The sequence below is a fragment of the Patiria miniata genome, unplaced genomic scaffold (assembly GCF_015706575.1).
Source record: "Patiria miniata isolate m_02_andy unplaced genomic scaffold, ASM1570657v1 HiC_scaffold_4, whole genome shotgun sequence".
Classification (NCBI taxonomy): domain Eukaryota; kingdom Metazoa; phylum Echinodermata; class Asteroidea; order Valvatida; family Asterinidae; genus Patiria; species Patiria miniata.
Window position 1 is genome coordinate 5,249,930 of NW_024037071.1, and position 27,154 is coordinate 5,277,083.

Consider the following 27,154-nt stretch of genomic DNA (forward strand, 5'->3'; position numbering starts at 1 on the left):
AACATCGAAAAATAAAACTACCAAGTTTTTGCGAAATACCTTAATAGGATGTTGGTAAATGACAGTCTAAAGCATCCTGTAAAATTATGGCACCTGGTATACTGTCATTTTCAAGAAAAGTGGTATTTTTGTATCAATTTCCAACGCTGATCGGCCGATCCATTTCCATCCATTTCTGAAAATTACAGCAAAAGCAAATGATGTATATTCCCTTTAAGTTTTAATAAAGTTTCATTTAAACAACACTGACGTGTATTTGTTGCTTGCTGACTGTCAAATGGTGCCCTGGGTTACATAAGCAAACATGACGATTGTGAACACAGTAACTGTGTTTATCAAGTTACATTTATTTTATCATCTATAATGAAATATTTTATAAATCACTGATGTCTGTATTCTGAGTTGCATGCTCTTTTCAGCTGATGCAAATGAAACAATGGAAAAGGATGCAACCCAACAGTTGCACATCACAAAGTGAAAATGGAGTCTACTTTATCATATGTTGTTTGATCATGTTGTCAATCCATGAACGGGGATTGACACCATGAAAAGGTTGAATCTGATTATTTTTTTTCACAATGAGCATACACATGGCACAGCAATTACAGCATACGGTGTTGGATTCAGCGAATCAAAATCATTTCAGGACAATATAATTCCCAATAAAACTGCGGTAGGCTTCACTCGTGATGACAACCAGGAGGGGTTTTGAAAAACCTACAATTGTGAAATAGGCAATTTGGCTTAGTCCACCGATAAAACTAATTTATTGAAAATCTACTGTCGTTAATTCGTCACTCAAAATTTAAGACCACCCAGACCTGATGCGGAAGCATGTGCTGACAGCACATTGGCTGCTTGACTGGTTTCCAATAGCAACCTAGCCTCTCTCAGCCAATCAGCAACCACCTTGCGTGGCATGCCTTGGAGCTGGTTGATGTAACGCACGGCCTGCTCCAGGTCACCCTGCTCGATGTAGTAACTAGCAAAGTCTAGCAGTCGAAATGTGTCTAAAGTGTCCGGGTCAATCTCCTGATTTGGGAGCGGAGTCGATGGGGTCCTCTGGGGGAAGATGAGCAAGGATTGTAGGAAGGAGAGAAGATACTTGGCGAGGCCACTGCCTGATTCGTCAACCATAGAGACGCGACGACAGACTCTGTTGACGTCTTCCCAACGTTGGCGTAAGGCTTCCTCGGTCTGTACTCCTTGAATCAGAGCTTTCTCGGGAATTGATTTGACGACGGCATCCACGAAGGCATTGTCTTCAGCGGCATCAGTCACAGCTACGATCTGATTGGCTAATGGTGCCGAGATGGTGTCACCTGCAATGCAACAATAGTTGGTGTTCTACGTTACTAGTACTAGACGTGGCTCAGGTCTGGCCTACAGAAAACCAAGATAATTTTCGGGACTGAAAACAAGGAAAAATATCTCAACCTGTCCATTAGAAAGCTGGTTCTACAAGGGACTACCATCGCCAATGTTCTGTATCAAACTGAAATTAAGTATACAGTAAAAAGAAGACGTATTGTTAAAAAAGACTCCAATGATGCTTTAAAGGCATTTTTGGCTGAACTAAACCAAAAAGAAGAATTTGCTGGTATCCAATCTAATCTGCTGTAGAACTCCAGAAGCTCAGAGATTAGTCAAGTATAAGGATCCACTGAATTTGTTGGGCACAATATTAAATCGAACTGTTAATCACTAGAATCAGCCTGATTGATATTTAGAGCCCTCATACTTGATTACTTCAGGAGGGAACAGGCTGCAGAGAACTGCAAGACAGCAACACTGAACCTGACTCAAAATGGACAGAGAACTTTGGTGCCCATTAAATTTTTCGATGGAGTCCTGCCTTTTTCCCAACAGATATCTACTTTCCACTCAAGCTAGCCTACCTGATGCAATGGTTCTCTTCAAGTTTTCACATGCCAACCAGAGTTCTTGTGCTTTCTGGACCTGTTTCTCCATGCCAGCACGGCCTGAACCAAAAACAAAAAACCGCTGGTCACAAAAATAATGGTGCTTAATCAAATACAACCATTACACTGATGACAAGAAATTTGGATGAAACCAGAATAGTTGGTTTACACCAATGTATGATTACGAAGTTTTCGTTTGGTATGAAAGTGGGACAAGAACATTTCGAACAATGACACAAACTCTTGTAAATTTTCTGCAAAAAATTAAAGCCCATTTACATTCCGTGATACTGCAGCCAGTCTGTGCTGCTTAATGTCAATGTGTCAGTTAGAGTTAAGGCTGGTTCATACTCGACGAATGCGAATGCGTGACATCCAGTGTTGCCGCTGCGAATTCACAAAAGTTGAACATATTTCAACTGCGGCAAATTTTGCAGAGAAAGTTTTCTGACGTGAAATTCACATTGCATTTGCATTTGCATGAAGTACGAACGGCGGCCTTTATGTTGACTGTCTCTCAGGAATGTAGTCAAATCCATCACAAGACTTGTGACACAAGTCAAGTCGCGAGCAATTCACGAGTCCAGTCAATAGAAACAATGGATGAACAAGAACAAAGGAATGCCTTTGTCAAAGCTCATTTGAATAGCTTTGTGAGTTGAATTGGGACTGGAGGACTTGTGATGGGCTTGCAGGGACTTGTGGTGGACTGCTGTCTCTAGGCAATGCCAAAAGAAGAACTCTAAAGAAGCAAGATCATTCCAAACACTCCCTTGCCCAACAACGAATCCTTCTTCCTTACCTTCCACGGCTGACTGTACACCCTTCAGCGTGGCCAGAGCACCCACGAGCTTCTGATGGTACTGATTCTGTTCCTGGATGCGTACATCCTGCTCACGTTGCTGTAGTTGCTTATCAAACTCCAGCTCCTGCTGTCGTAGCACGTCAGCGAGGTGGTCGCTGTGGGCCGCCGCCTGGCGACGAAGCTGAACACGCATTTCTTTCTCACTCTCTCTCATGACCTCCTCCATCTGATAACAGGAAATAAACAAACAATTGAAATACAATTGAAATAATAATTTCTGACAAGAATGGTTACCTCTCTAAAGACTCCCATCAGTCTTAACGTCTTAAATTCATCACCAATCATCACGTCAATCTTAATCACTTAACGTCTCTAACCACCCAATCTCCTTCTTAGCTCTATGTGATTCTAGCCTCCTGCTCATAGCAGTTGTTGCTGTTTGAATCTAGCCTGCCCCTCTGCCTTGTAAGTAATAAAAGTAAAGTCTCTCTAAAAAAAATATGGTTCATCAGGCCAGTGATTATATTCAGTTTAACTTGGTGTGAAACAAGAGAGAATTATTTCATTCCCCTTGGATGGGATGCCAGTCCATAGCAGAGTACTCCCCTGGTATTAATGCCGATACCCGTTTATACTCCTGGGTGGGCCGAGGCAGGTACGAGTGAAGTGACTCGCCCAAGGACACAACATATGGAAAGCTGCTGGGTTTGAACCCCTGACCCTCTGATCACGAGTCAAAAACCCAAACCACCAGACAACACACCCCTATTGTATCTTTTTCTAGCTCACCCTTTCTCAGCTACATTTGACTCATAGTCATCAATGAAATCTTCCCATCTTAGGAAATCTTCCCAATTTCTCACCTTTTTCTCAAGATCCACAGCAAAGACTCCTTCCTTCCTCTCCAGCTCTCTATTGATAGCATCCACCGTGTCCTGCTCTAGTTCCGTCTTCTGTTTCTCTATGGCTTCTTGCAATCGTCGTTGTTCCAAGGCCTGTTGCTCAGCTAGCTGATGCTGCAGCTGTTCAATGCGACGATGACCGTGAGCAATCAAGGAATTCAGCTCGTCTTCAGTCAGTTTCTTGCCTTAGAGACGAAGGACACAGCAAATGGGAATGACAGATAAGACATTATACATTATATACATTATTGTTCTTTCTTTCTTATTCTGAAGTTTCTAACCTATGCAAAACAGATTTTTGTATGAATTCATCTTGTCCTTTAAATTTATTCCTTTTCTGTTAATGCCTAGATGGAAAATGTAAAACCTCATTTGCCATTTTCAATTTTGTAAATTGTGCAAATCCTTCACTGTTTCAGCAATGTAGGTAAATGTCTAATACCGAATGAGGACATTTTTTTTCACTTTTCAGAAAGTTTTTATCAGAATATTTAAAAATACGCCAAAAAAAAAATCAAATTTCAAATGTGTTCTATGTTCTATTTGATAAATTCTAAACAACACATGATTCTTACCCTAAAATTAAAAGGGTTTTTGTCAAACAGAAATCAACAACAAAAAGACTAAGTATTTTCAATTGCAGTCCTGTACTAGAAACCAACCCATTTTGACAAATATCTCCATCTTGACTCAGCACAATCATTTTGTTGCAATACCTTTTTCTCCCAGCTTGACTTCTGGCATGAGGCTCCTCAGCTCCTTAGTAAATTGTTCCTTCCCTTCTTGGATCAAGTCATGGTATTCCTTCAGGATGTTGGATTCAGTCTGAGCTGTCACCACCTTAGGGGGTTCAAAACAAATCATGACTTGACTAGCTGCTTTGAAATTCTGTATCTTGGGTCTCCAGACAAGCGTGTGATGTAAACTTTCCTGTTACCCAAATTCTTCTGTCAACTTCTGTTAGCATTTCGAGGCTAATACAATGTATAATAAAGACAAATTATTTTATTTTGTTTTCCTTTCCTTTGTTTTCTTACATGCATGATGCCCCTCAAATTTTTATTACACCACTGTATTTAGGATGTTCTTAGGACAATGGGACTGTGAAAGAACTTACTACAGCAAAATGTTAAAGGGTCCATGGGATGAATTTTTCTTAGAAACACATTTTGTTCAGCATTGTGGTAAGTGGTCTCTGTAAGTAAACATGCATAATCCAACGACCAATCAAATTCAATGCCCACTGCCTGTCTTTCCATCCCTGTGTATGAGTAGGACATAATGCCAGTCTATGTTTACCTCAGCTGTGGCAGTATCTAGGTCGTAGGTCATGTCCTTCAGGTGTTTGGCTGCATCAGTGATGGTTGGACTGGTACCAAGTCTAGGTTTCTTCTCTTGGCTGTCCGCAATCACAACTTGAAGTTTTTCAAGCTCCAGCCTGAGAAATCACAAGACATCACAAGTTCATTCACAAGACATCACAAGTTCATTCACAAGACATCACAAGTTCATTCACAAGACATCACAAGTTCATTCACAAGACATCACAAGTTATCATAATGCATAAGGGGGTTAGGATTAAAGTAACTGATCTTTAACAGCTGAAATTGATCAACTAACTTGGCAGCTTGCGCGTAGTCGTCTGCTACTTTCAACGCCTGGATTTTTGCCTCCGCGGCCTCCACGACCCTCGTCCACTGCGCTCGCTTGTCAGCTGTGTCACTCTGAAGAAACATAAACAAAGAAAACAGTAAAGGTGTGTGTGTAGATAACACCACTGTTCAACAGAGTTCAACTATGTGGAAAAAGGTATGTGGATGAATGGGGTAAACATGCAAACGGAAATGTAGAAATATTACACCGGTCCATATTTTTATCATATGTTCAGTTGCCATTGAAATATTATATCAACAACTGTGGATGAGGGAGCCTTTCTGTGGAAAGACAGAAACACTACAATGTCATGTTTATATAGATATATATCTTTTTAACTGAATGTACAGTTGAAGAATATTAAGAAAAACTAGCAAACATTTGACAAATTTGTCTTCTAGTGCAAAATTCCATCACTCCAAAATTAGCAAAGCATTCATAGAATGAAAGTTGATAAGTTGTGGATGAACAACATGTTCAACAGAAGTGTGGACATAATGTCAATGAGAAAGATTGGGCAAGGACCATTAGTTGACTAATGGTTGAATTGTGACGTAAAATACACCTGCACACTAAGAGTAATATGCAAACGCCTCCTACCTAATGCTAAGCAAAAATTTTGTCGGGAAACTAGATCCTGGCTCCCTGCTGTGCATAATGATGCACTCGGCTATTGGTAACCAGTGAAGGTCAGGTTCACAATAGTGGACTAGAGTGGTTCCACCATCCTGCGTTCAAGAGAAGTTAGTCGAACTACAGTTAACCACTGTCTGCGCCCAAAACTCAATATTCTACCTACCTGGGGTTCATCCATGGCTTCTTTGAGTCTGTCTCGGTGCTCTTCTGTTAAGACGACCGCTTTCTTCTGCGCGTCGATAGCATCCTGGGTGAGTTGAGCACTGCTCGCTGTTATGGTGTCGATGATGGTTTCAAAAGCTGTCCAAATCAAATCACCAAAATTGTTACTTTAGTGTCAAAGTCTTTAGTCTTAAAAAAAAATTGGTCAAGTCTCAAGGGTCAATTATCTAATTTACTTCTTGTAGATGAAAACAACTGTCCTGACAAATTGCCCTGATGTCTACAGCCGTGTACAACCTCATTGTGTTCGCGTTTGTAACAACGGGCAAGCTATGTGTTATTTTGCCGGTGACAACACAGTCTTAATAATTACTGAAACACCAAAAATACTCTTTTCTTTCTTGTGTTTTCATCATTGTTTCATATTTCTCATTTCGGAGCATCGTGGCCTCATGGTCTGGAGCATTGGATTCATGATCTGCGGGTAAGTCTGCAGGTTGTGGGTTTGAATCCAGCCTGGGGTTACGGTGCGTGTGCCCTTGGGCAAGGCACTTTGTCACTCATTGCTTCTCCCCACCCAGGAGTAAATGGGTACTTGTGAGGGCAGAGATGGTCATTGTGGTTGATTCTAGCTGCCTTACGCCGAAATGGCAGCATGGAGCTGTATGCTGCCCAGGGAGCTGAGATTGTCTTTTGAATGTTTCACTAGCCCGATGATCAGGGGTAATAATAATGTAGATGGCTTTGATCCTAGTTAAAAGCGTTTTATAAATATCCATTATTATTTCTTCTGTATTATAAGTGCCATTATATCAAACACATAAACCTAAATGAATCTTTGAGAAAGGACTTGGGACATCTTACCAGCCAGATCAGCTGCATCATCAATCTCCTGCTCAATCATCTTCTCATGTAACTCCTTGGCTCTTTGCTCTTCCTCTCGCTCCCTCCGCAACCTCTCCAGCCGCGATTCCTCTTCTGCCGTCCTCAACTCTGCAGATTCTTTATCCTGTGTGAGAAGTGAAGGATGTATCACATAAGCTTTATTTGTATACCTTTTTGTCACATCTTTATCACGTAAAAACACTGATTTTCTAAACACTAGAAAACATTTTTTAGTATTTATTGAGGGCAACTTTCTCTCCTTCTGAAGAACCCAGAATGTTTTGAATCTGAAGCTTGAATCAAAATCTATAGCTTTTAAATTTCAATGCCTTCACATACCTTGTCTGAGCCTACAACCTCTGCTGGATTGTCCTGAGCTACAGGGCCTGTCTTCTCACTGACAACTTCCTTCACTTCTTGCTTAGTATCTTGGAAAAGCAATGCCGGCCTACATTAAAAATAAGAATTAAAACAAATCACAAACTAATGTCCGCAAACTAGGCAACAAGCCATTTCATGTTTGCATTTAGGAAATGAATCAATTTCTGTCCGTTTATTTCAAATATGAATGCCATCAACCAACATATTGTAGCATTTCCTTTTAACCTGACTTGCATTCATTGTTCAAGTCATTTGTACTCACATTTGTGAAGGACTAGTAGTCTTTAGTGCTGGTAGACCCTCAAAAATAGTATCATCATCCTTGAAGAGATACGGAGAGATTCCGAGAAGAATAGGCCAGTTGCTCTCCACCTGCTTGCGGAATTCAGGGTTAGCTCTGCCATAGGCGACCGCTCCGACAAACGTCCCACCAGTCACTAGCACAGAACCCGCCAGAAACTTCAGAAAGCGGCGGCCGGATCTGTCGACAAGGGTCAGAAAAGATTATTTCTCGTTAAGTTTAAAAGAACGTTCTACAACACCAGCAAATTACTTTATCTTGGGAGTTGGGGGAGGTGTTGGAAGAATTCACCATGGTCTATGTGGTGAAATGTTATAGTGAATGTCCTTTAATTTCTTCTTAAACTTTTTTTTCCTATTTTCCTCTGAACCTTGGTTTTCAACAAGTAATAATGAAGATTATTCAGTCATATTACTCCATGGCATAGCTTAGGTAGCAGCATATCATAGTCATACCACTTAACTTTATTTCATGCCCTTTTTTCAATGAACTGATTCAGTGGCGTAAAAAAACACATTACACTTGGGGCGCTGTTCATGATACTGATGTACATCTTATGTTTACACGCCTTAACATTAAATCAAACATCATTTTTTTCTCTCCGTTTGTCAGGGCTATTAAACACATTTTTGGTTGTTGGAAACTAATGGAAAGTTTGAAAAATACCTCCAAATCCGCCTTTCTTTCCCCTCACCACGAAAAAAGTGGTGGGGGGGGGGGAGATGATCCATAGCCAATACACCTAGTCGAAAAGTTGGGGGGGGGGGAAGGTGGGGGGGGGGGGAAGGGGGGGGAAGGGGGGGGGAAGGTGGGGGAAGGGGGGGGGGGGGGAGGCAATATACATGTATGTATACTCCCTACTTCCATCTCCCTAGACTGATTAAACCCCGCCCAGAATGTAATCACAGCTGTGATTGCTCAAAACATAAATGGGGCGGGGCTTAATGGATTGGTCTTTTACCCAATCACCTTCAAGTGTCTTCTCTGCAATATCTCACTAGGGTCTCTGTACTAATAACATGGCTATGGCTTGGCATTACACACACATCTATGGAAGTAGCTGAATCTACTTTCCATAGACACGTGTGCTACTGTTCAGTGTTAGCTGTAGCCAGGGGCTAATTTCACGGCGCTGCTAAGCACAAACATTTGCTTAGCACACAAAAAAAGTCTGGCTTATAAAAGCAGGTTCCCAGCCAAAACTCCATGTGATGTATATTGCTCATGACTAGTATTCAGCTGTTGTTTGCTTAGCATGAAAATCACATGGAGTTTTGGCTGGTAACCTGCTTTTACAAGCCATACTTTTTTTGTGCTAAACAAATTTGTGTGCTTAGCAGCGCCGTGAAATTGGGCCCTTCAGACAGCCTTACCTTCTCGGTGGTAGAGGTGGCTGAGGGGGAGGGGCTTCTGTCTTTGTACACAACTGACATCTGGCTGGCACCTTTAGGCTCCGCCCAGCAAAACTACAGGCACACTGTAAAGGACAAACAGTCAGATTACTTCTGTGATCTCTCGGAGACCTCTCTTATGGTTTGTCTCTTCAAGATCCCCCGTGGGGCACTTCAATTAGCATGAACAGTTGACAGCATTCGGGACCCCACACTGTTGAAGGGGAAACTCCCCGAATACTCCTCTCCAGCGTCAGATGTAAGCCAGCCAACTGAACCCAGTGAGCTCATTAAATTAATGGAGTGGTTTAGGAATATGCACTAGTAAATAACAAGTCAGGGTCCATCTTCATATGTGCTTTTCAACTTGGGGGATCACGAACACTATCGGACAATAGGTGGTGCTTTTTAGTGTGGCACAATTGCTGACATTTGGGCAACATTCCAAGAAGGGTACTCATTAACAAAAAGGACGCATGTGAAAAACAGGCACTTGTGTACAAAAGGGCACTAATTACAAAATACGGATTAATCTGAAGAAAAAAGATGCTTAAGTCTGCAAAAGTCACTTTGGTACCTGACAGTCACCTACAAACGTGAGTTTTGAACAGAACTCGTAAAAAAAATAGAGGTGTCTTAAAGGTAAGGATTACAATGGCATAGTAGGCTGGCTAATATAATAATTTTTTTAAAATATATTTTATACAAAGTTTGTTTTTGACGTGGTTTTGTAGAAAACTAAAAGAAACATTCTAATGCAAGTGTGAAGTACGTCAGAATCTGCAATTTGCAAACCAGAAAAATTGATTTTAAGCAGGGATTTTTTTGCGACTCTGAAATGTGTATGCTTGACATGCTTGATGCAGAGTAAAATGTGATTATTTTGCATAGGCCTACATACAATAAGGAGAAACATGATAGAAATTGTCAAAACTCATGATTTGTCAATTATTTTGCCTTTATTCGTGCTTATTTCAATAATTATAAGGCAGACACCAATCATTATTTCAAAAATTCTTATAAGCCCCTAGGCCTATTTGAAAACTAAATTAGTAAATAGGGCCTAGACATGAAATTGGGCTGTACGAATGCGTAAAGAAATCATAAGTTTAATCACAATTTTCCTATTCACAAAAAGTGTCACCCAAATCAACAGGGCCCCATTTAGAAAATTGCAGAGCTGTAACCAGGTAACGATAGCCGATGAAAATCGCATTGTGGCTGCTGTAAACATAGCCACTTTTTTTTTCGTTATCATAAAATTGTCTTTTTTTCTCAAAATTCCCTGGACACCTCTGAAATTTGCACGCTTGAGAGGGCGCCCTCTGTCGATCCTACTCGAATCGTATGCTGCTGGTACAATTTGCTGTCCGGAAACTAGGCAACAAGCCATTTCATGTTTGCATTTAGGAAATGAATCATTTTCTGTCCGTTTATTTCAAATTAAGATTCAGTTACAATTCGCCGTTCTACTCATCTAAAAAGAAAGTAAAGCAAAAACCAAATACCTTGATTTTACTCGAAGTTTGTGTAGTCGTTCGCCACATTTTGCCGGCGGGCGCACGTTCATCATCCAAATGACCTTTGACCCAGATTACGTGCCTTAGAAACCTCCGGTGGCCACGAAAGGCCTTTACACGTGGGAGTAATTATTGCTCGAAATTGGGGGGGGGGAGGCGGGAAGCCATCCTTATGTTTGCGGGGACAGGAAATAAAGAGGAAAATAACATCATACTCCAACCAGTGCGCCTCCATGTGTACTAAGGCCTGGATTTTTTAGTGGGAGGGGAGCTTCCCTGCAATCATGGAGCTATGCGGAGCCCCATGCTGCAACCGGACCCGTTGATTATACCCTAATCTCCGAGTCATCATCATTCACTTTATGATGACACTGTGTAGCTCAATTTCCCATTATTGCATCGTCGTCAAAATGAAAAAAAATCTCAAAACAAACTATGGACCAAACCAGAAAACTCGCCGAATTCAGAAAAAAATGATAATAGTTCTTTTCAGCAGAAAAGAATTCCCCTTCCCCTCAGTCTTAGAGCGAATAGCGGCCGACTCAGATGGGCCCGCGGTAATTTTATGGTAACAGGAAAATAATAGGATACGAAATAATAGGATATAGCCTGGAAAGCCTGGAAAGCAATTAAAACTTTGTACGTATACACGGTTTTTAAATCCATGAAAATCGGCCAGCCAAATCTCGCTTCTACGAATCACGTTGAAGTTTTATACAGATATCACATTTTTCTTTTCTTTTTTGGTGATCCGATCAGAAAGTCACTAATGCAATGCAATTTTTTTTTTAATGCAATCCTTGAACATATGTACATGTAACCTAATTTTCCATAATCTCGTTTGAAGTTTCATTTTGTAATTTTAATCGGTATTTTGGTCCCTTTTGGGTTTTTACGATAAATCAAATTTAGTTCGACAAGAAACCTTAATAATGTTAAACCTATGTTTCAGCACAGAAAGTCGCCAGAATGTTTGAGATTTTGAGCTCCTAAATTTTCTTTTCTTTGGTGATTCTTTGTTGTGTCAGTACAAATCAGTATGCCAAATGAGAAAACTTTTCTTACAGATTGATGTTTTAAATGTCCAGCAATTTCTTTGTTGTGGTCCACAAGTTTAACAGAAACCCCTAAATTATATCACAACAACGCCCTCACACTGTTGTCCGGAAAAAGCATGGCCGCTTTTTGTATTTTTTTTGCACTTTTCAATGAAATATCACAAAGGTATGTCAAATTTTGAACACAATTTTAAGAGAATAGAAAGTTGCACAAAATTTGTTCCTCAGAAAATGCATTTCATAGACACTTGAAGAACAGCTTTTTGTTTTTACCGTACCATGACAAACATTCAACTCATGCACACCGAACGGATATGAGAACCGCAGGGAAAAAGTACATGTACCTGACCAAATTGAGTTCCAGGATTTCCGACTTAGACATGCCGCAAGTTTATATATACATGTAATTCCCTTTGCGGCATTGTCCCTAAAAGGGCCAGGGGCGGAATCCGCCCCCCCCCCCCCCTCCTCAACTTTTTCCGCGATAGCTTTTTAAAAAATAAAAAAAAGCAATTCGCAACCTAAGCTGTTATGACTTTTTTAGCCTTGAGCCTTGCGCATCTTTTAATACCAAAAACATAAAAATCAGACCACGGGTTGCTACGCAGCGAAAACTTTTCCAGCGCTACGCGCCGAGAAACTGAATTTTCCCATATACGTCGTGTACACTGAGCACAATTACCATTCATTCATATGAATAATTAATTAGCCATAATTCCAAAAATCCTTTGACCTATAGTCACGAAATTTCTTGGGTATGTTCATAATGAGTTGCTCTAAAGTATCGATATAGGGAATTCGTGTGATACCAGTGTTAAAATAACTGGGAAAACCTATATATAAAAAATAATCGTACAGATAATACAAGATAACGGGTCACTAAATTGCAAAATACAAGGTTATAAGCGACTTAATCCGGTAAATAAATCCAGTAATATCCTCATAATAATGGTATGATAAAGTGTTAAATGTCACTGCACCAGGCATCATTGCCGGTAATTGATTATACGGAGGCTAATAAGGAACAGACAAGTCACGGAGGTTGTAAAACGCAAACAAAATTTGCTAAACAGCAGCTAATTACTGTGCCTGTGTTTACCGAGTAAGCAGTTTGTTCTCAAGGTTTATTCTCTCTCTGGCGCATTGAGAGGATCGATTGAAGTGTCTTAGACGGCTGTGGTATTTTCTTCCACTTACACCACAACATCGGCCGGAGCACCTTCTTAAACTGCGGGTGTTTGACTCCGTAGATGATAGGATTAACACAACTGTTGAAGATCAAGATGGTAGCGCCGTACAGAGCGAACACATCACTGTTGGCAAAGAAGAGTGAGATGTAGTACGGAGAGATGCAGAGCGTGAACGCGCAGAAGACCCAGAAGAGATTCTTGGTAATCTGAAGCTGCTGACGGCTGATTTTGCGCTTTCTTGTGGCACCTTCATGCTCTTCGCGTTCCTCGATAACCTCAGCTGACGTACCGGCAGTTGACAGGGATGTCATGCTGGTTGCACTGGGCTCTATGGCATCTGTGGACCTGTCTTTGTTCTTTGTCTTGGTGAGTTGCTTTCTGAAGTGACGCCTGACATGGACATAGATGATGACATAGCTGACGATGACGGTGGTCATAGGGATGGGGTAGAATCCGATGGTTTGGACCAGGTTGTATTCATTAGCGCGAGGATGCAAGTCGTCATCGGTGCAGGTATCGTGTTTGAGATCGTGACCTAAGGCACCTACACCGATAGTAAGTGGAAAGGTGATAACAAAGATCGGGATAAGCCAGGAAAGAGTGACAATGAAGACCATCTTGCGAGGTGAGAAGATGCGATTGTAGGTGGCCAGTGGGCAAGTTATCTTGACAAGACGATTCAACGCAATGAAAGCCAGGTTGTACAGGCTGGCTCCTAGACCGGTGTGCCACATGAACGCAGCTATTTGGCACGGGATCTCGGTAGCTAGAGGCCAGGTACCATTACTCAGCAAAGCCACGCTTGACCAAGGCAGAGACAAGGAAGTCCACAGATCAGCCACACTCAGATTGACCACCAGAACATTAGTGGTCGTCCGGACTTGCTTACTGAGAATCGCTGCTATGATAACCATAGTGTTGCCTGTTATACCCAACACAGCTACGATGATCCACACGCAAGCTACAAACGCCAAAACGCCATACGAGTGAAGTTCAGGAGGTGCTTCAACGGTGGAGGCCATGGTTATATTTTGATCTTCAAAGTTCTGAGCCATGGTCGAGTTCAAATCACCCTCAGACATGATTGGTGCTTGGTTTTAATAAAGTGGTACAGACAGTACAGACCCAGTCGTAGCTAGGCCTATTGTTTCACCCGTCGACAACGAAACGTCTGTTTGGGGCAAACTTGCGGAAGTATATAGTCCATGCCAAAACTAACACAGACTTGTCCTGAAGCTGCCTGGACGGTACGGTCATATCATATTCACCACTGCGATAATAATCAAGAACTGTGCAGTTTGTCACACTGAACGAGGAAACCATCGAGGAAATAAGTGCTGTCACCCAGCCAGCGTAGAACCGCATATAGGCGTCTGATCTTTGCTTTTATTCCGAGTGTGATTAATTTTATGTTTTTTCCCGCATAAATCTCACTTAACCCATTGTGTCCTGTATGTTGCTATATCCTTGACTATCCGGAAGGTAAACCAAATGTGGTCAAAACGACCAACGTCGTGCAGACACGTTTATATTAACATATTAGGGGAACTCCCCATACTTCGCATCGGAAGCTAAGAACAGCGGCAAACACACGAAATGGTATACAAGGATATTCAAAGCTACTAGTAAGATGGCAGTTTACATAATATGCACCAAGCCCCGAAACCGATCCGGCCGACATTACTTACAGCTAAGATAATTTGAAATTTGAAAGTCACTTCCTCTTAAGTTCTCCATTATAATCTGCCAAAGTCCAAGTCATGAGTGTACTGTGTTGTCGAACTGTGTTGTTATCCATACAATAAATAGGGCTTTATTGATGTATACTTCAAAGAGCTAGAGCTTTGTCAACAGAGCTAGACACGGAAACCTCTCAGTCGAAATGAGTTTCGTGCTTAATTGTCAAACGTTCTCCTTATATACCCTAAAGGATAAAACTGATAGTCATGTGCATGGACAAATGAAAAGTTGCCTGCATGCAGTGCGAATCTATGAGGGCCCCCACCCCACCCTAGTCTGATTCAATTATAGCCCGTTGTCCATCCAACGGAGCCCTCCATATCAAACGTCTGATGATAATCTGATCTGAGCGAGCCAATCGGAGTCGATTTTAGAAATTGTGACGTCATTTCGATCGGAAATAATGGACTAAGCTGTTGATTGGTCAATTAGGCTGACATTTTTTGTAATACAACAACAGGTTACGGAAGATCCGATACAAGGCAACCGCCGAATGGCCAAAATCTCGAGGTCAAGATGACGGTCTTGTCAAGTTTTGCATAATTACTGGCCGAATCTGCTGGCATAGACTTTCCTAGAATTGAGGACAAGTCGTTAGACAGTCGTGTTATGTCTATCCGGTTCGTAAATAGTGCGACGTCGGTTCATTTTAGACCACGCCCACTGGCCATTAAATAGCATTAGATTGGAACCCAGAAGCTAAAGCAACTTGAGTTTTTATCCAATGGGCGCTATATAGTTATCAGTGGCGCGCGCGCGCGTTTGACGTTTTTACTAACGAACCGTGGAGCCACATATCCTGTGTAACGTCTGATAATGTCTACATGCAGGTACATGTACATATATTATGCAAGCTGCACGCCAGCCAATCGGAGTCGACTTTATTAAATCGTGACGTCATTTCATTCCTAAATTAGGACTAAATGGTTTGATTGGTCAATTCGCATGCAGTGTTTTGTAATAAAAGAAAAGGCCGGGCGCTTTATCGCCAAACATGATACAGAGCACGTGACACTTTTTTTTATACATTGTATATGACGCGCAACCGGTGTGTCAAGACCCGATCATACTTGTGAGGGCTCGTCGATTGGTCAAAATCTAGAGGTCAAGAGGCGATATAGTTGGAAAATGACAGATCTATACCAATACAGTAGGCCCTTCACTTTCATGGTACCTCAAGGGGCCGGAAGGGGGTTTTTACCATTAGGGTGTTGGCATGCATGTTTTATTGGGGGTGTGGGCGTGGGTGCATGATTTTCCTTTTTTTAATTGCGGCTTCAGGGGAGTAACCCCCTCCCGGTAACGTAAGTTTACCACTGATTTCCATGGTATGAGTGCTATTTCGTGAATAACTGATGGAGAAAGATGTATCAGGGGATGACACATTGATTCTTGGTTGCTGAAGTCACATTTTTGAGAAATAATTTAATTACCAGCAACAAATCAACCCTAATATCCATGCATATTTTAATGCACCATGTAGCTTTGGCATTTCGGAGCCACCGTAAGCAAGGTGAAAGAGCGCCCTCAAGAATCAATCCACCTACAATTACATTCTCAAAAATGAAAACAAGACATGAATTTCGTACGTGTTGTCGTATTTAGATCCTGAAATTGTCGTCTGTGATTCAGACAATGCGAGTAATACCACCCATCTGAGGTATTGATTTAGTAAAAATGATCTTTTAGCCTTCTTCAGTTTAAAATGTTGGTGTTATATTAAAGTCTAATAAATTACAAAATTACAAGTGAACTGAACTTGTCAAATGTCAAGTAGGCCTAATTTTAACAATTTTGTGTATCAATTTCAAACTAGGCCTATATCATCTACATTTGTACCAATGCCATCTTTATCAGCAGTACATGTACTATGTAGGCTATTTTTTTGGATAAATAATAGGCCCTAATTTTCAAAAGTTCAATATTTTGAGTTAATTATACTTTATTTCCTAACAATAACATTCATTAGTACGTACAAGTAGGCCTACATAATGATCATGTAGGCGTAGGCCCGTTATTTAGTATAACGTTGGGCTAGTATATTAATATTATAAACTCAAATATTAAACTGTTGAATATTTATTTATTTATAAAAAAATCCATTGTTTTTCCTATAAAGGTCGATATGGCAAGTGTTTGCCCAAAATGCAGCTCATCCGCTGTCATTGTGGAGGAGCATGGAGGGCAGCATCATCGTGTGTGCTCAGACTGCGGGGAGGTCATCGACTCCACAACTTCCTTCGAGCAGGAGAGAGATTACTGGAGCGGCGTCACAAGCTGCAATCAAGCAGGATCACTACAGAGTAACAACCTGGGCAGGTGCCGAAATATCCGACAGGGAGATCCTAACGCGCCCAGCAGGGGACTCAAGCCCTGGATTGATTACGTGAAGGAAGTCTGTAGCATGATGAGGCTGAATGGGGAGATGGAGAGAGGGGTCGTCGACCTTTTCAGCCAAGCATGGAGAGGGATTCTTAAGGGCAAGGGGCGAGCTAAGAAGCAAGCTCTGTGTGGGGCTGTTGTGTTTACAATTTGCCGACAGAATGACTGGCCGGTGGTTCTGTCGGATATCGCTGCTGTGGTACAGAGCACAGTCAAGGAGTTGTTTGCAGTGAAGCAGATACTGGAGAGCGAGTATAACATGCACGTTCCTAATACAAACATTGAGGATATTGTCAAGACTGTCTTGAAGAAGTACGGTTTTGTTGATCAGTCATTCGTTGATAAGTCTGTGAAGGTTGTCAGCTTGGCAAAGGATGCGTGGATCACCTGCGGCAGATCCTACGATGCTGTGATCGTGGCTGCCGCATTCCTGGTTTGGAAAGCGTCCCCGGAGGGACGAGGCAAAGGCAAACGACTGGCGACATTTCGTGGGCTGCTACCTCTCAAGCTGCCAGGCCAGACCGCAGCGCGTGTCAGAGAGATGCAAAGCACCTTGATGCAACTTGTCAAGAAACTTCCCTGGTTGAAGTTAAAGACTATCACCGCAGATATGACAACAAAGTACCTGGACGATGTCCTGCACATCAAGAAATATCTTATATCTTGTGCCGAGTTACCTAATGAACAGGACTCTAGGGATGATGAGGAATCAGCCACTACAGAAAAAACCAACAAAGACGAAACATCCAATCAATCCCTTAGTAGTTCATGCACCTCACCCACATTTTCACATCCTCTGTTGTGGAAACCAGGAAGGAAAAGAAAACTACCTTCCGATGATGAGGGCAACATCAAACATCACTGTAAATTGTTCACCAGTGCATCTTCAGTGGACACATTATTGGACCAAGAAACGGTAAACCTGGATGAAGAACTGACCGAGAAAGATATACCGGAATCTGAGATGCATTTGTATGTGCGCTCAGATAGGGAAGTGGAAGATATGCTGAGACTACAGACAGTAGTTGCTCAAGAAACGTCACCCTTACATCAAGGAGTAACAAACACTTAAGTTAAAGGAGTCTGGAAAGGGACTCGCACACTGCCAAAATGCAACTTCCAACATTCAAATTACGAGTTATTCTGTGAATTTAGGGCCTGAAGTGCAATATTATTCCTGTCCCTGTTACCTTGGTTCTTTGTAATGTGCCAATCAAGTATCATTTAGAATTACTTTAATCCATTCTTTATTTGTTGGGGAGGTAGTTTGGTATTCATAATCACTCTTGGGGAACGACTGCATTACAGAGTTTATCAGAATTATATAATCATAGATGTCATATGTAACGGGGACAGGAAAAAAGTGTAACCCAAGTTTACAGAGTGATCCAGATCATAAGATGGCAACATACTAGTCAGTTTTGTGTATTAACCATGGATAGTCATGAAGGAAATAAGGGTTTGTTGTTACATGTACATGTAATAATTGTTGAAAGATGTCTCGAAACTAAGTCAATAGAGGAAGTTGAAATGTGGTGAGAAGTATTACAAAAACACTCATGAACAGAAACAATGTGTAAAGTGCAACTTTCAAAGAAACTGAGAATATTATTTATAATTAAACGTTATTACAAAATCATTTCCTTTTAAACAATAACAAGTAACGTAGCAACTAAACATGTAATTGTGACATTTGTTAATTTGGATCAATTTGAATAAACTGAATAGAACTGACAAAAGGACAAACTGACCCAAAAAGGCATGCTTATTGTATGACATTGGCAAACTTTATTAAACCCTTTCAATACAATACTGACCACGAACACGTATACACATGTATGTATACGTACAAAACAAAAAGCTTTTTGGCAAACCTGTAGTACTATTGCAACAAGTGAAAATGCTTTCACAAAAGTTTTGGGGAGAAGTGCTAAAGTACTTTTTTTAGACCAGCAGGGTCTGATCAAATTCAGTTTAGTTTTTTTTTTATCAAATAAAGTAGTAAAGTAAAGTCTGTCCCGAGCCAATGTGGCTCATCAGGCCGGCATTTATCTCCGGTTTCAGTAGCATGAAACGACTAAGAATATTTCTACTCCCCCTGGACGGGATGCTAGTCCATCGCAGGTTACTCCCCAGCTAATGCCGGTACCCATTTATACTCCTGGGTGGAGAGAGGCAAGTGGATGGGGGTGAATCAAATAAATTGCACACAAATACACAAAGAATCACAGATATTGCACATTAACAATGAGCTGCACTATTTAAGATCCACAAAATTAACAAATTTGGATAAGTTACATGCACTCTGCATGAATAAAAGTAATAACACCTATAAATGTAATGCACAAGTTGTAATATACATGTACTTCACTCCATGTTTTCTTTTCTCTAAACAGGTAACATGCCACAGCCTCAGATCACATACATGAAGGGTTCATTTTCAAAAGCAGACAAGGGCCAGTTTGACAAAAATGGAGAAAAAAATATTTGCCAAAATAAAATAATATTCCTGAACAATTTTAATTCTTTTTTAAATGAAATTGTTCAAGAGTCCTCAAGATATGATGTAAGGGGCAGTCCACATTTGTGCACAAGTAATGGGTTCTGTGTTGTTTTCAAGCATATTTTCTCAAAAGTTGAAAATTGATAAACACATTTTGCTGCTTTTGCAAATGAACTTTTCACGTGTACCCTGTAGTATAGTACTTTCGTTAAACACTTAACTTTAAAAAATGTATGAAAATTCAAAGTGATGACAGTAAAGTTTCGAAGTTGTACTCAGAAACCCAACCAAAACAAAATACATATTAAAAAAAACCTAGTTTCGTGTTCTCTGAACAATTAATATAAATGCACATTTTATCTTTAAAAAAAAGTACTTAAATAGTTTTTAATACATTCTTTTGTATTTGTTTTAATGAAGGAGACGTAGCTTTTTAAAACTTACTTTGGCAAGCTTTTACATTGTATATAGATAAGTTCTGAAGTACTGTGAAATGTCAAGAGAATACACTATAATGGGCAAGGGTATGTAAAAGGCGAGTTTGTGTTACTACACTTAATAAATAACCACTATTTACAAACATAAACGATCAACTTTGAAAACCTTTGGTAAGTTGTGAAGAGCTGCCAAATGATATAAATACCATGTATTACATTTCTGAATACAGTACGTCTAAATGAAGTGAATCACAAAAGATTGTGTACCTACATTAGTTTGGGTAATTTTAAAGAACCAAAACAAATTCAATAGAGTTTGTTTCAAAATTCATGGGAAGAAAAGAAAAGCAAATATGGCAAGAAAACATTGACAAGATTGATTAGGTGTATAGGCAACCACCAATAGTACATGTACATTTACTTTGGTTATTTTTATAGACGAGTTGTGCAAACACAGACAAGTTTGTCGTACTCCAAAATATACAAATTCACTTTCACTGCAGTGTGCTGGGTTTTCCCCGCATTTTTACACCAAAAATTGTTTCTTTCCAAAAAGTGCCTTAGAGAAAATCCTCCAACATATCTGACGTTTAGAACACGCATTGACAAAGCTTACAGAGTAAATTACACGGAAAGCGGAGGTTGGCATCAACTCACTTTTTGCACATGACAGGATTGACATTAATAGTGTGAGGAAATTCATGAGTGTTCACTTTGGTGAATAACATACAACATGCACACAAAATGAAGTTCAGTCTAGGACTATGAGAACACCCTTCCGAGCAGAGCGTGAAATAGAGTACATGCACAGCCGAAAAGTGATGGCTTGGTATTCCTTCATTCTTTATCATAAAGTGTTTTGCAAATCTGTGATCCTAACCATGTCTGCATATCGACGCAAGTTCCCGACTGTACTTTTGCATCGAAAAGCCTATGATTGATTTAGGGATTTTTTTTTTTAAATAATATGTCGGTTACCCCAAATTATATAGTACTTTTTTTTTATATCTAATTTCAACTTCGAGACATCACAAACTTTGTTTAAAAAACCTCTGTTCAACCAGCTTCCCAGAAGAGTCTGGGTTAATTTTTGCAGACAGCATCAACTACGAGTCTCTCAATCTTGCTTCGTTGTAACTCACACCAGGGGCACCTTTTCCATACCTGTGACCTGATCATTTTCAGTATCCTCCAACTGGGTGCCACTGTCCTCCATACTGGGGTACGGGGGTATATAAGCCCCGGACTGCTGGGCTTGAGGCAAGGGTTGCGGTGGGTGGGACATGGGACAAGGTTGTACCTGATAGGCTACTTGACCCGAGTTGCAGGTGGTAACTTGGATGGGTTGTCCCTGCACAAAGTGCCCTGCACAGATTTTAAGGGAATGCGCACCAGTTGTATACATGTACATTCAAAAATGAAAGTGCCAAAATAGTCTGAAGGGTTCAAGAACACAAAATCTGTTAACACAGAGGGTAAAACTTTGCATTATTTTATCAGACAGAGACAATGTAGCTTACCGTGCTCATTCTGTAAGACACTCGTCCCACCATTTGGCACGGCAGGCAGGTACTGAACCTGACGGTGATACAAAAGAAAAAAAGAACACAGACATTAACCCATTACATGTAGTCCTTATACCGCCCAAAACTGCCTAGACCGTTACTCCTCATACCGCCCCAAACCGCCCCAGCTCTCTAAGGCTTTACTGATTCATGGAGGACTAACTACACGTTCAATGTAATGGTGATACAATGCAATCAAACTGCTAAACGGTTACTATTGTTTATGGTGTGTATTTATAAAGCGGACATATCCACCAGCTTTGATGGACAGCTTGGGGTTTTACATTTTAATTTTGTTATTTTTGGGATTTTATGTGAGTCATGCGCAGTGGGTGACACCATACCTCCCAGTTTGTTTCATCAGTGGTAGCAATTCCACTCCTACCCTAATACAAGCAACCCCTATGACCTACCGTCATTGAAGAGCCAGTTGAAGTTTGGCAGCAAGTCCCACGGCATGAGATGACAGACGCTACGATGGAGACACCAAGCTCAAGAAGAGCAATGACGGCAGTCAGCGCATCTACAGCAACTCGACCTCTCTAGTTAGAATAGGAATCAAACAAGACAACACTCGCTGAGTCAAGTTGGAATCAAAAGTGATTCGGGGAGTCAGTGACTCAGTCAGTCAGTGACTCAGTCAGTGACTCAGTGACTCGATCACTCAGTCACTGTGTAATTCAGTTTGTCAGTGATTCGGTTTAGTCAGTGACTCAGTCAGTCATTGACTCAGTCAGTTAGTGGGGGAGTCAGCCTGAACTATTCGGATCAGTCAGTCACTCAGTGACTCAGTCAGGGGTGACTCAGTCACTCGGTCAGAAAATGACTCGGGGAGTCGGTTGGGGAGTCAGTCAATCGGGGAGTCAGTAAGTCGGGGAGTTGGTCAGTCAGGTACCCAGTCAGTCAGGAGGACAATAGGTTGGCCGTCATCAGTCCAGCAAACATATCCAAATCAAGCACTGACTGTGACCAGAATTAATTCATTCAACACCAGGGGCCACTTTCATGGAGCTGCTAAGCACAAACATTGGCTTAGCACAAAAAAGTTTGGCTTAGTAAAAGCAGGTTACCAGCCAAAACTCCATACCATTTTCATGCTAAGCATCTATACATCACATGGAAATTTGGTTGGTAATTCTGTTTTTGCCAACATAGACTTTTCATGCTAAGCAAACTTTTGTGCTTAGCAGCTCCATGAAATCGGCTCAGGTTCCAATGCCATGGAGCTGCTTAGTACCCAATAGTTGTTGGGACTTTGACTTGGCACTTACAAGAAGGGTTGAAGAGTAGAGAGCTCCAAACTCCCAAGCAGTGAACGAAGCCATGAGGGATAGCAGTTGAAACGCTGCCACGGCCGATAAGATGGACAAGACTAGATATCCTGTGATCTAATGAGTGATATAAACAACAAATCAGCTAGGTTAACTGGTTAGCATCTGTACTACATTGTAATTACATTATGTTTATTCAGTGAAGAATCAATAAGACCATAGAGTGCTCCAGCAGTTTCAGGTGCTCCTGTGAGTAATAGGCCAGGCACTTTCCGGCGCTTCACTGACTAAGAGTTAAAGATGTACTGTTCGTGCAGCCTACAGTACACAGGAAGACAAAAGCACAAAACTGAAAACAGCAGGGTTTTAAATTTCATCTAAAAATAACTCCAGGTACTTTGACAATTATGCAAGAACACTCAACAGTCCCTTATGGTTTCCGGAGGCAAAATAATGCACAACAGTTCACCTTGATTCAAATCAAAATAAACAAACACAATAAAACTAAGAGCACTTGTTAAGTTGTAATTAAAACAAGCCAGCTTTGCCTGCTCTGAAGGCTTTTTCAAATGTCTAATGACACAGTCACTCTTTATGATTTTGAAGCATCAAGCAATCTTACTCCATGTTAACAACTTACCAGACAGTTCTGTCTTTTCTTGGCAGCAAACTCTCCAGTCAACCCAGCTGACATAAAGAACTGAAATAAAAGAAAAGAATAACAGATCCTTTATGGTAAACGCTAATGATATAAAATAAAAAGACCACCCATTTTTGTAGTAAAGATTGAATTTCAAAGTTGCATTTTAAGTTTTTGGCTTACGCGTTAGAACCTTCACTTTTTGAAATTTTCTCTTCAATTTCATTACTTTTTTTCAAATATACCTACCTTTAGACAACACTTTTACTTGTTTAGCCTCACTTTATTTGTGAAATAGAAATAAATGTATAATTGTGTTTTCTTTGGTTTTGTTTTCTTTGATGGTTTCTGCATGCAAGGTACGTGTTACAATATCAGTACACTTTTACACAAGAATTTTTATTTTGGAAAAAGTAATATATATTTGGCAGCTGTAGCTAAACGCACTCAACAGAGGCAAAAGCAGTTACAAATATACTTACAAATATGCCAGTCCAGATGGGGGCACCAATATACGCATCTTCCGACTCGATTACTATCGCAATGATTCCAAGCATGACCGACAGGATCCCACATATGATCTGCAGATGGGCCGTCATGTAGGCCCCACGCACGTTGAAATCAGGCAGCATGCCGGTGGGGTTCTGGATCATAACCATGTATTGTTGGGACACCATCGGGGGGCCAGGGGGGTAAGATGCACCCTGGGTAGAGGTCACGCTAGACACGACGCCGGTCATGTTGTTGGGTTGATGGACTGGTGAGGGCTCTGTAGACAAGCTACTGTTGGTGTTTGGGTTCAGCGTTGTGGTTTGGCCTTCCGAGGGTACTTTGGTCTGATGCTCCATGTTGTTAACCAAAGCGTCTCACTTCGAAGCTTAAGTAAAACTTAGGCTGGAGACAACGGGAAAATACATTACACCTTAATAATTTGGTCTTTATTTGGAAACTTGCAATTTATAGACTTGAATAGATAAACACAACTACTAACTAGCTTTATTTTCTTAAAGGAGGTCATGGAATCAAGTCCCACCCGAATGATGTTTTTTTCTCACAATCACTTGGGACAACCACACCGAGTCCTGCAGTGTTTATCGCTATGCATCCCTGCATCAGAGCCCAGCGTTCCACCCCACCCAACCCTACCCCCATAAAAGAAATGTATAGACATAAATAAATGAAATGTATCTGTTCCTCCTGGGATATGGCAATGATGTTATTGGAGCTTTAAAACAGCGCCCTCTATTACAAGCATAAAACCTGAGCAAACAGTATTTGCAAAGCTCAAGAACAGAATCTCATTATTTTTTACACATAAACGTTTGAAAGCGGGGCTCTAAATCATACCAATTACTAAAAATCAGTAAACAGGGTGATTTCTTACCATAGATGCTATTTTTTTTTCACCCCCTTATTTTCCTTCCTCCATGTGCAAACTGCACAGAGTCGAGACCGACGAACTGAGCATGCGATGACGCACGTCGCCGCGATATCGGCGTAGTAGTATGGTACATCCCGAAAACAGGAAATTATGGCATCACCAGTAGTACGTCACAATAGGTCATGAATTATGCAATACTTTGTACTTGTACTACTAGGTTACGGGTGCAGCGCACTAATTATTCAAATATAGGCATAATTATTATAATTTTCGTTTTTTTAGGTTGTGATACCGCCACTGTATATATGTGTCACACTTTTTATTTAGACTTTTGTTGGGTGGAGATCGCTCGAAAAACCTAATTACAGGTGCTACCTTTGACTATGTATTAAATAGTTGGTAGGTCCTATATGTACATCTGATCTGAGTTGGTGAAAAAAGGAGAAGTCCGCTGGTATTTTCCGAACTGAAACCGGTAAGATTAGATTATTCCGGGTGTGGGTATTTTGCGGAACTTGCAGAACGTGCAGAACTCTGCGGAACTCTGCAAAATTGTTAATAAAACACTAAATTAAGATGAAATACTGGCTTTAAAAGTACAACAAGCGACAAATCTCATTATTAAGTCCCAAAATCGTCACATTCTACCCTTAAATAAATTGAAAATAAAAGATTTCCCACCTGTTTGTGCCGTCGTATAATAATTGTGTGTAGTATTTGCAGAACAGTGCAGAACACATGCTGTACAGGGATACATGCCGTTTACAAACCAAGGGTGCAGCTTTGACCCAGTGCTCTGTGAAGCACGTGTTTTAAACAGTTGATAGGGGGATAATGTACCGCTGCAGAACGAATTCTGCCGAAGTAACATTATGGAATAATCGTAATGTTTTATTTGCAATGTCAACAATTGTCTTATATCCTCCACATGTTTATGGGAAGGCCTTCTGTATCAATAGTTCCATGTTTTACCCAGGCAACGCAATCAATGGGTATGGGCCTCCGAGAGTTTCGCGTTTTACACAGGCAGAATCAAAATTAAAAATCATCACAATGTTTTAATTTTAATCTGGATAAGTGTATTATATTCTCAACAACTCCTCTGATTTTTTTCTTTCCGAAATTCACCCGAGAAGACCTTTTAAAATGAGAGTTCCGCGTTTTACCCACCTAGGTTTTTTTGTGCAAATAGGCCTATTGCACGGTATGTGCAGTATACGCGTACTGGCTCCGACGCCGTAGGAGGGGGCATCTTTATCGATGCAGAACCAACATTAAAAATCGTCACAATGTTTTAATTTTAATCTGGATGAATGTATTATATTCTCAACAACTCCTGTGATTTTTTTCTTTCCGAAATTCACCCGGGAAGACCTTTTAAAATGAGAGTTCCGCGTTTTACCCACCTAGGTTTTTTGTGCAAATAGGCCTGTTGCACGGTATGTGCAGTATACGCGTACTGGCTCCGATGCTGTGGGAGGGGGCATATTTATCGCTGCAGAACCAACATTAAAAATCGTCACAATCTTTTAATTTTAATCTGGATAAATGTATTATATTCTCAACAACTCCTGTGATTTTTTTCTTTCGGAAATTCACCCGGAAGACCTTTTAAAATGAGAGTTCCGCGTTTTACCCACCTAGGTTTTTTTGTCCAAATAGGCCTATGCACGGTATGTACAGTATACGCGTACTTGCTCCGATGCCGTAGGAGGGGGCATATTTAGCGCTGCAGAACCAACATTAAAAATCGTCACAATGTTTTAATTTTAATCTGGATAAATGTATTATATTCTCAACAACTCCTGTGATTTTTTTCTTTCGCAAAATCACCCGGAAAGACCTTTTAAAATGAGAGTTCCGCGTTTTACCCACCTAGGTTTTTTTCTGCAAATAGGCCTATGCACGGCATGTGCAGTATACGCAATACTGGCTCCGATGCCGTAGGAGGGGGCATCTTTAGCGCTGCAGAACCAACATTAAAAATCATTAGAATGTTTTAATTTTAATCTGGATAAGTGTATTATATTCTCAACAACTCCTGTGATTTTTTTCTTTCGGAAATTCACCCGGGAAGACCGTTTAAAATGAGAGTTCCGCGTTTTACCCACCTAGGTTTTTTTGTGCAAATAGGCCTATGCACGGTATGTGCAGTGTACACGTACTGGCTCCGATGCTGTGGGAGGGGGCATCTTTAGCGCTGCAGAACCAACATTAAAAATCGTCACAATCTTTTAATTTTAATCTGGATGAATGTATTATATTCTCAACAACTCCTGTGATTTTTTTCTTTCGGAAATTCACCCGGGAAGACCTTTTAAAATGAGAGTTCCGCGTTTTACCCACCTAGGTTTTTTTGTCCAAGTAGGCCTATGCACGGCATGTGCAGTATACGCAATACTGGCTCCGATGCCGTAGGAGGGGGCATC

The 27,154-nt window shown here is 40.8% G+C and overlaps 4 protein-coding genes and 1 long non-coding RNA gene across 5 annotated transcripts; 1 reads left to right on the forward strand and 4 right to left on the reverse strand.

Annotated features, from left to right (window-relative positions):
- Window positions 1-327: 327 nt before the first annotated feature.
- On the reverse strand, window positions 328-10,651 carry LOC119739757 (MICOS complex subunit MIC60-like). Its single transcript, XM_038214809.1, has 13 exons — window positions 10,547-10,651; window positions 9,021-9,124; window positions 7,609-7,827; window positions 7,305-7,413; window positions 6,945-7,089; window positions 6,082-6,218; window positions 5,250-5,353; window positions 4,929-5,067; window positions 4,346-4,469; window positions 3,591-3,814; window positions 2,725-2,953; window positions 1,899-1,982; window positions 328-1,322 (listed from the first exon to the last, which is right to left on the reverse strand). Exons 1-13 carry the CDS (start codon window positions 10,583-10,585, stop codon window positions 799-801), a joined length of 2,181 nt encoding a protein of 726 aa, XP_038070737.1. The 5' UTR covers window positions 10,586-10,651; the 3' UTR covers window positions 328-798.
- Window positions 10,652-12,454: 1,803 nt separating this feature from the next.
- LOC119739589 (G-protein coupled receptor moody-like) lies at window positions 12,455-14,272 on the reverse strand. Its single transcript, XM_038214573.1, has one exon. The coding sequence runs from the start codon at window positions 13,886-13,888 to the stop codon at window positions 12,734-12,736; it is 1,155 nt and encodes a 384-aa protein (XP_038070501.1). The 5' UTR covers window positions 13,889-14,272; the 3' UTR covers window positions 12,455-12,733.
- A 1,817-nt stretch (window positions 14,273-16,089) lies between these two features.
- LOC119739834 (transcription factor IIIB 50 kDa subunit-like) lies at window positions 16,090-18,670 on the forward strand. The gene is made up of 2 exons (XM_038214926.1): window positions 16,090-16,206; window positions 16,666-18,670. The coding sequence occupies exon 2, from the start codon at window positions 16,672-16,674 to the stop codon at window positions 17,998-18,000; it is 1,329 nt and encodes a 442-aa protein (XP_038070854.1). The 5' UTR covers window positions 16,090-16,206; window positions 16,666-16,671; the 3' UTR covers window positions 18,001-18,670.
- Window positions 18,671-18,696: 26 nt separating this feature from the next.
- LOC119739835 (membrane-spanning 4-domains subfamily A member 8-like) lies at window positions 18,697-25,198 on the reverse strand. The gene is made up of 7 exons (XM_038214928.1): window positions 24,729-25,198; window positions 23,827-24,238; window positions 23,345-23,404; window positions 22,705-22,821; window positions 21,847-21,975; window positions 21,389-21,446; window positions 18,697-21,233 (listed from the first exon to the last, which is right to left on the reverse strand). The coding sequence occupies exons 2-7, from the start codon at window positions 24,190-24,192 to the stop codon at window positions 21,007-21,009; spliced, it is 957 nt and encodes a 318-aa protein (XP_038070856.1). The 5' UTR covers window positions 24,193-24,238; window positions 24,729-25,198; the 3' UTR covers window positions 18,697-21,006.
- Window positions 25,199-25,218: 20 nt separating this feature from the next.
- Window positions 25,219-25,602, reverse strand: LOC119739836. The gene is made up of 2 exons (XR_005272630.1): window positions 25,407-25,602; window positions 25,219-25,269 (listed from the first exon to the last, which is right to left on the reverse strand). It is a non-coding gene; the product is annotated as an uncharacterized LOC119739836 (long non-coding RNA).
- Between the last annotated feature and the right edge of the window lie 1,552 nt (window positions 25,603-27,154).

Excerpts from the sequence above, each read along its gene's own strand:
- LOC119739757 (XM_038214809.1), bottom strand. The coding sequence starts at position 10,585 with ATGTGGCGAACGACTACACAAACTTCGAGTAAAATCAAG. Across the intron at positions 7,414-7,608 it reads ACTACTAGTCCTTCACAAAT|GCCGGCATTGCTTTTCCAAG; the intron begins GTGAGTACAAAT and ends TTTTTAATGTAG. Across the intron at positions 4,470-4,928 it reads TAGATACTGCCACAGCTGAG|GTGGTGACAGCTCAGACTGA; the intron begins GTAAACATAGAC and ends GAACCCCCTAAG.
- LOC119739589 (XM_038214573.1), bottom strand. The coding sequence starts at position 13,888 with ATGTCTGAGGGTGATTTGAACTCGACCATGGCTCAGAACTTTGAAGAT.
- LOC119739834 (XM_038214926.1), top strand. The coding sequence starts at position 16,672 with ATGGCAAGTGTTTGCCCAAAATGCAGCTCATCCGCTGTCATTGTGGAG.
- LOC119739835 (XM_038214928.1), bottom strand. The coding sequence starts at position 24,192 with ATGGAGCATCAGACCAAAGTACCCTCGGAAGGCCAAACCACAACGCTG. Across the intron at positions 23,405-23,826 it reads CCATCTGGACTGGCATATTT|TTCTTTATGTCAGCTGGGTT; the intron begins GTAAGTATATTT and ends CTTTTATTTCAG. Across the intron at positions 21,976-22,704 it reads TCTACTCTTCAACCCTTCTT|AGAGGTCGAGTTGCTGTAGA; the intron begins GTAAGTGCCAAG and ends TATTCTAACTAG.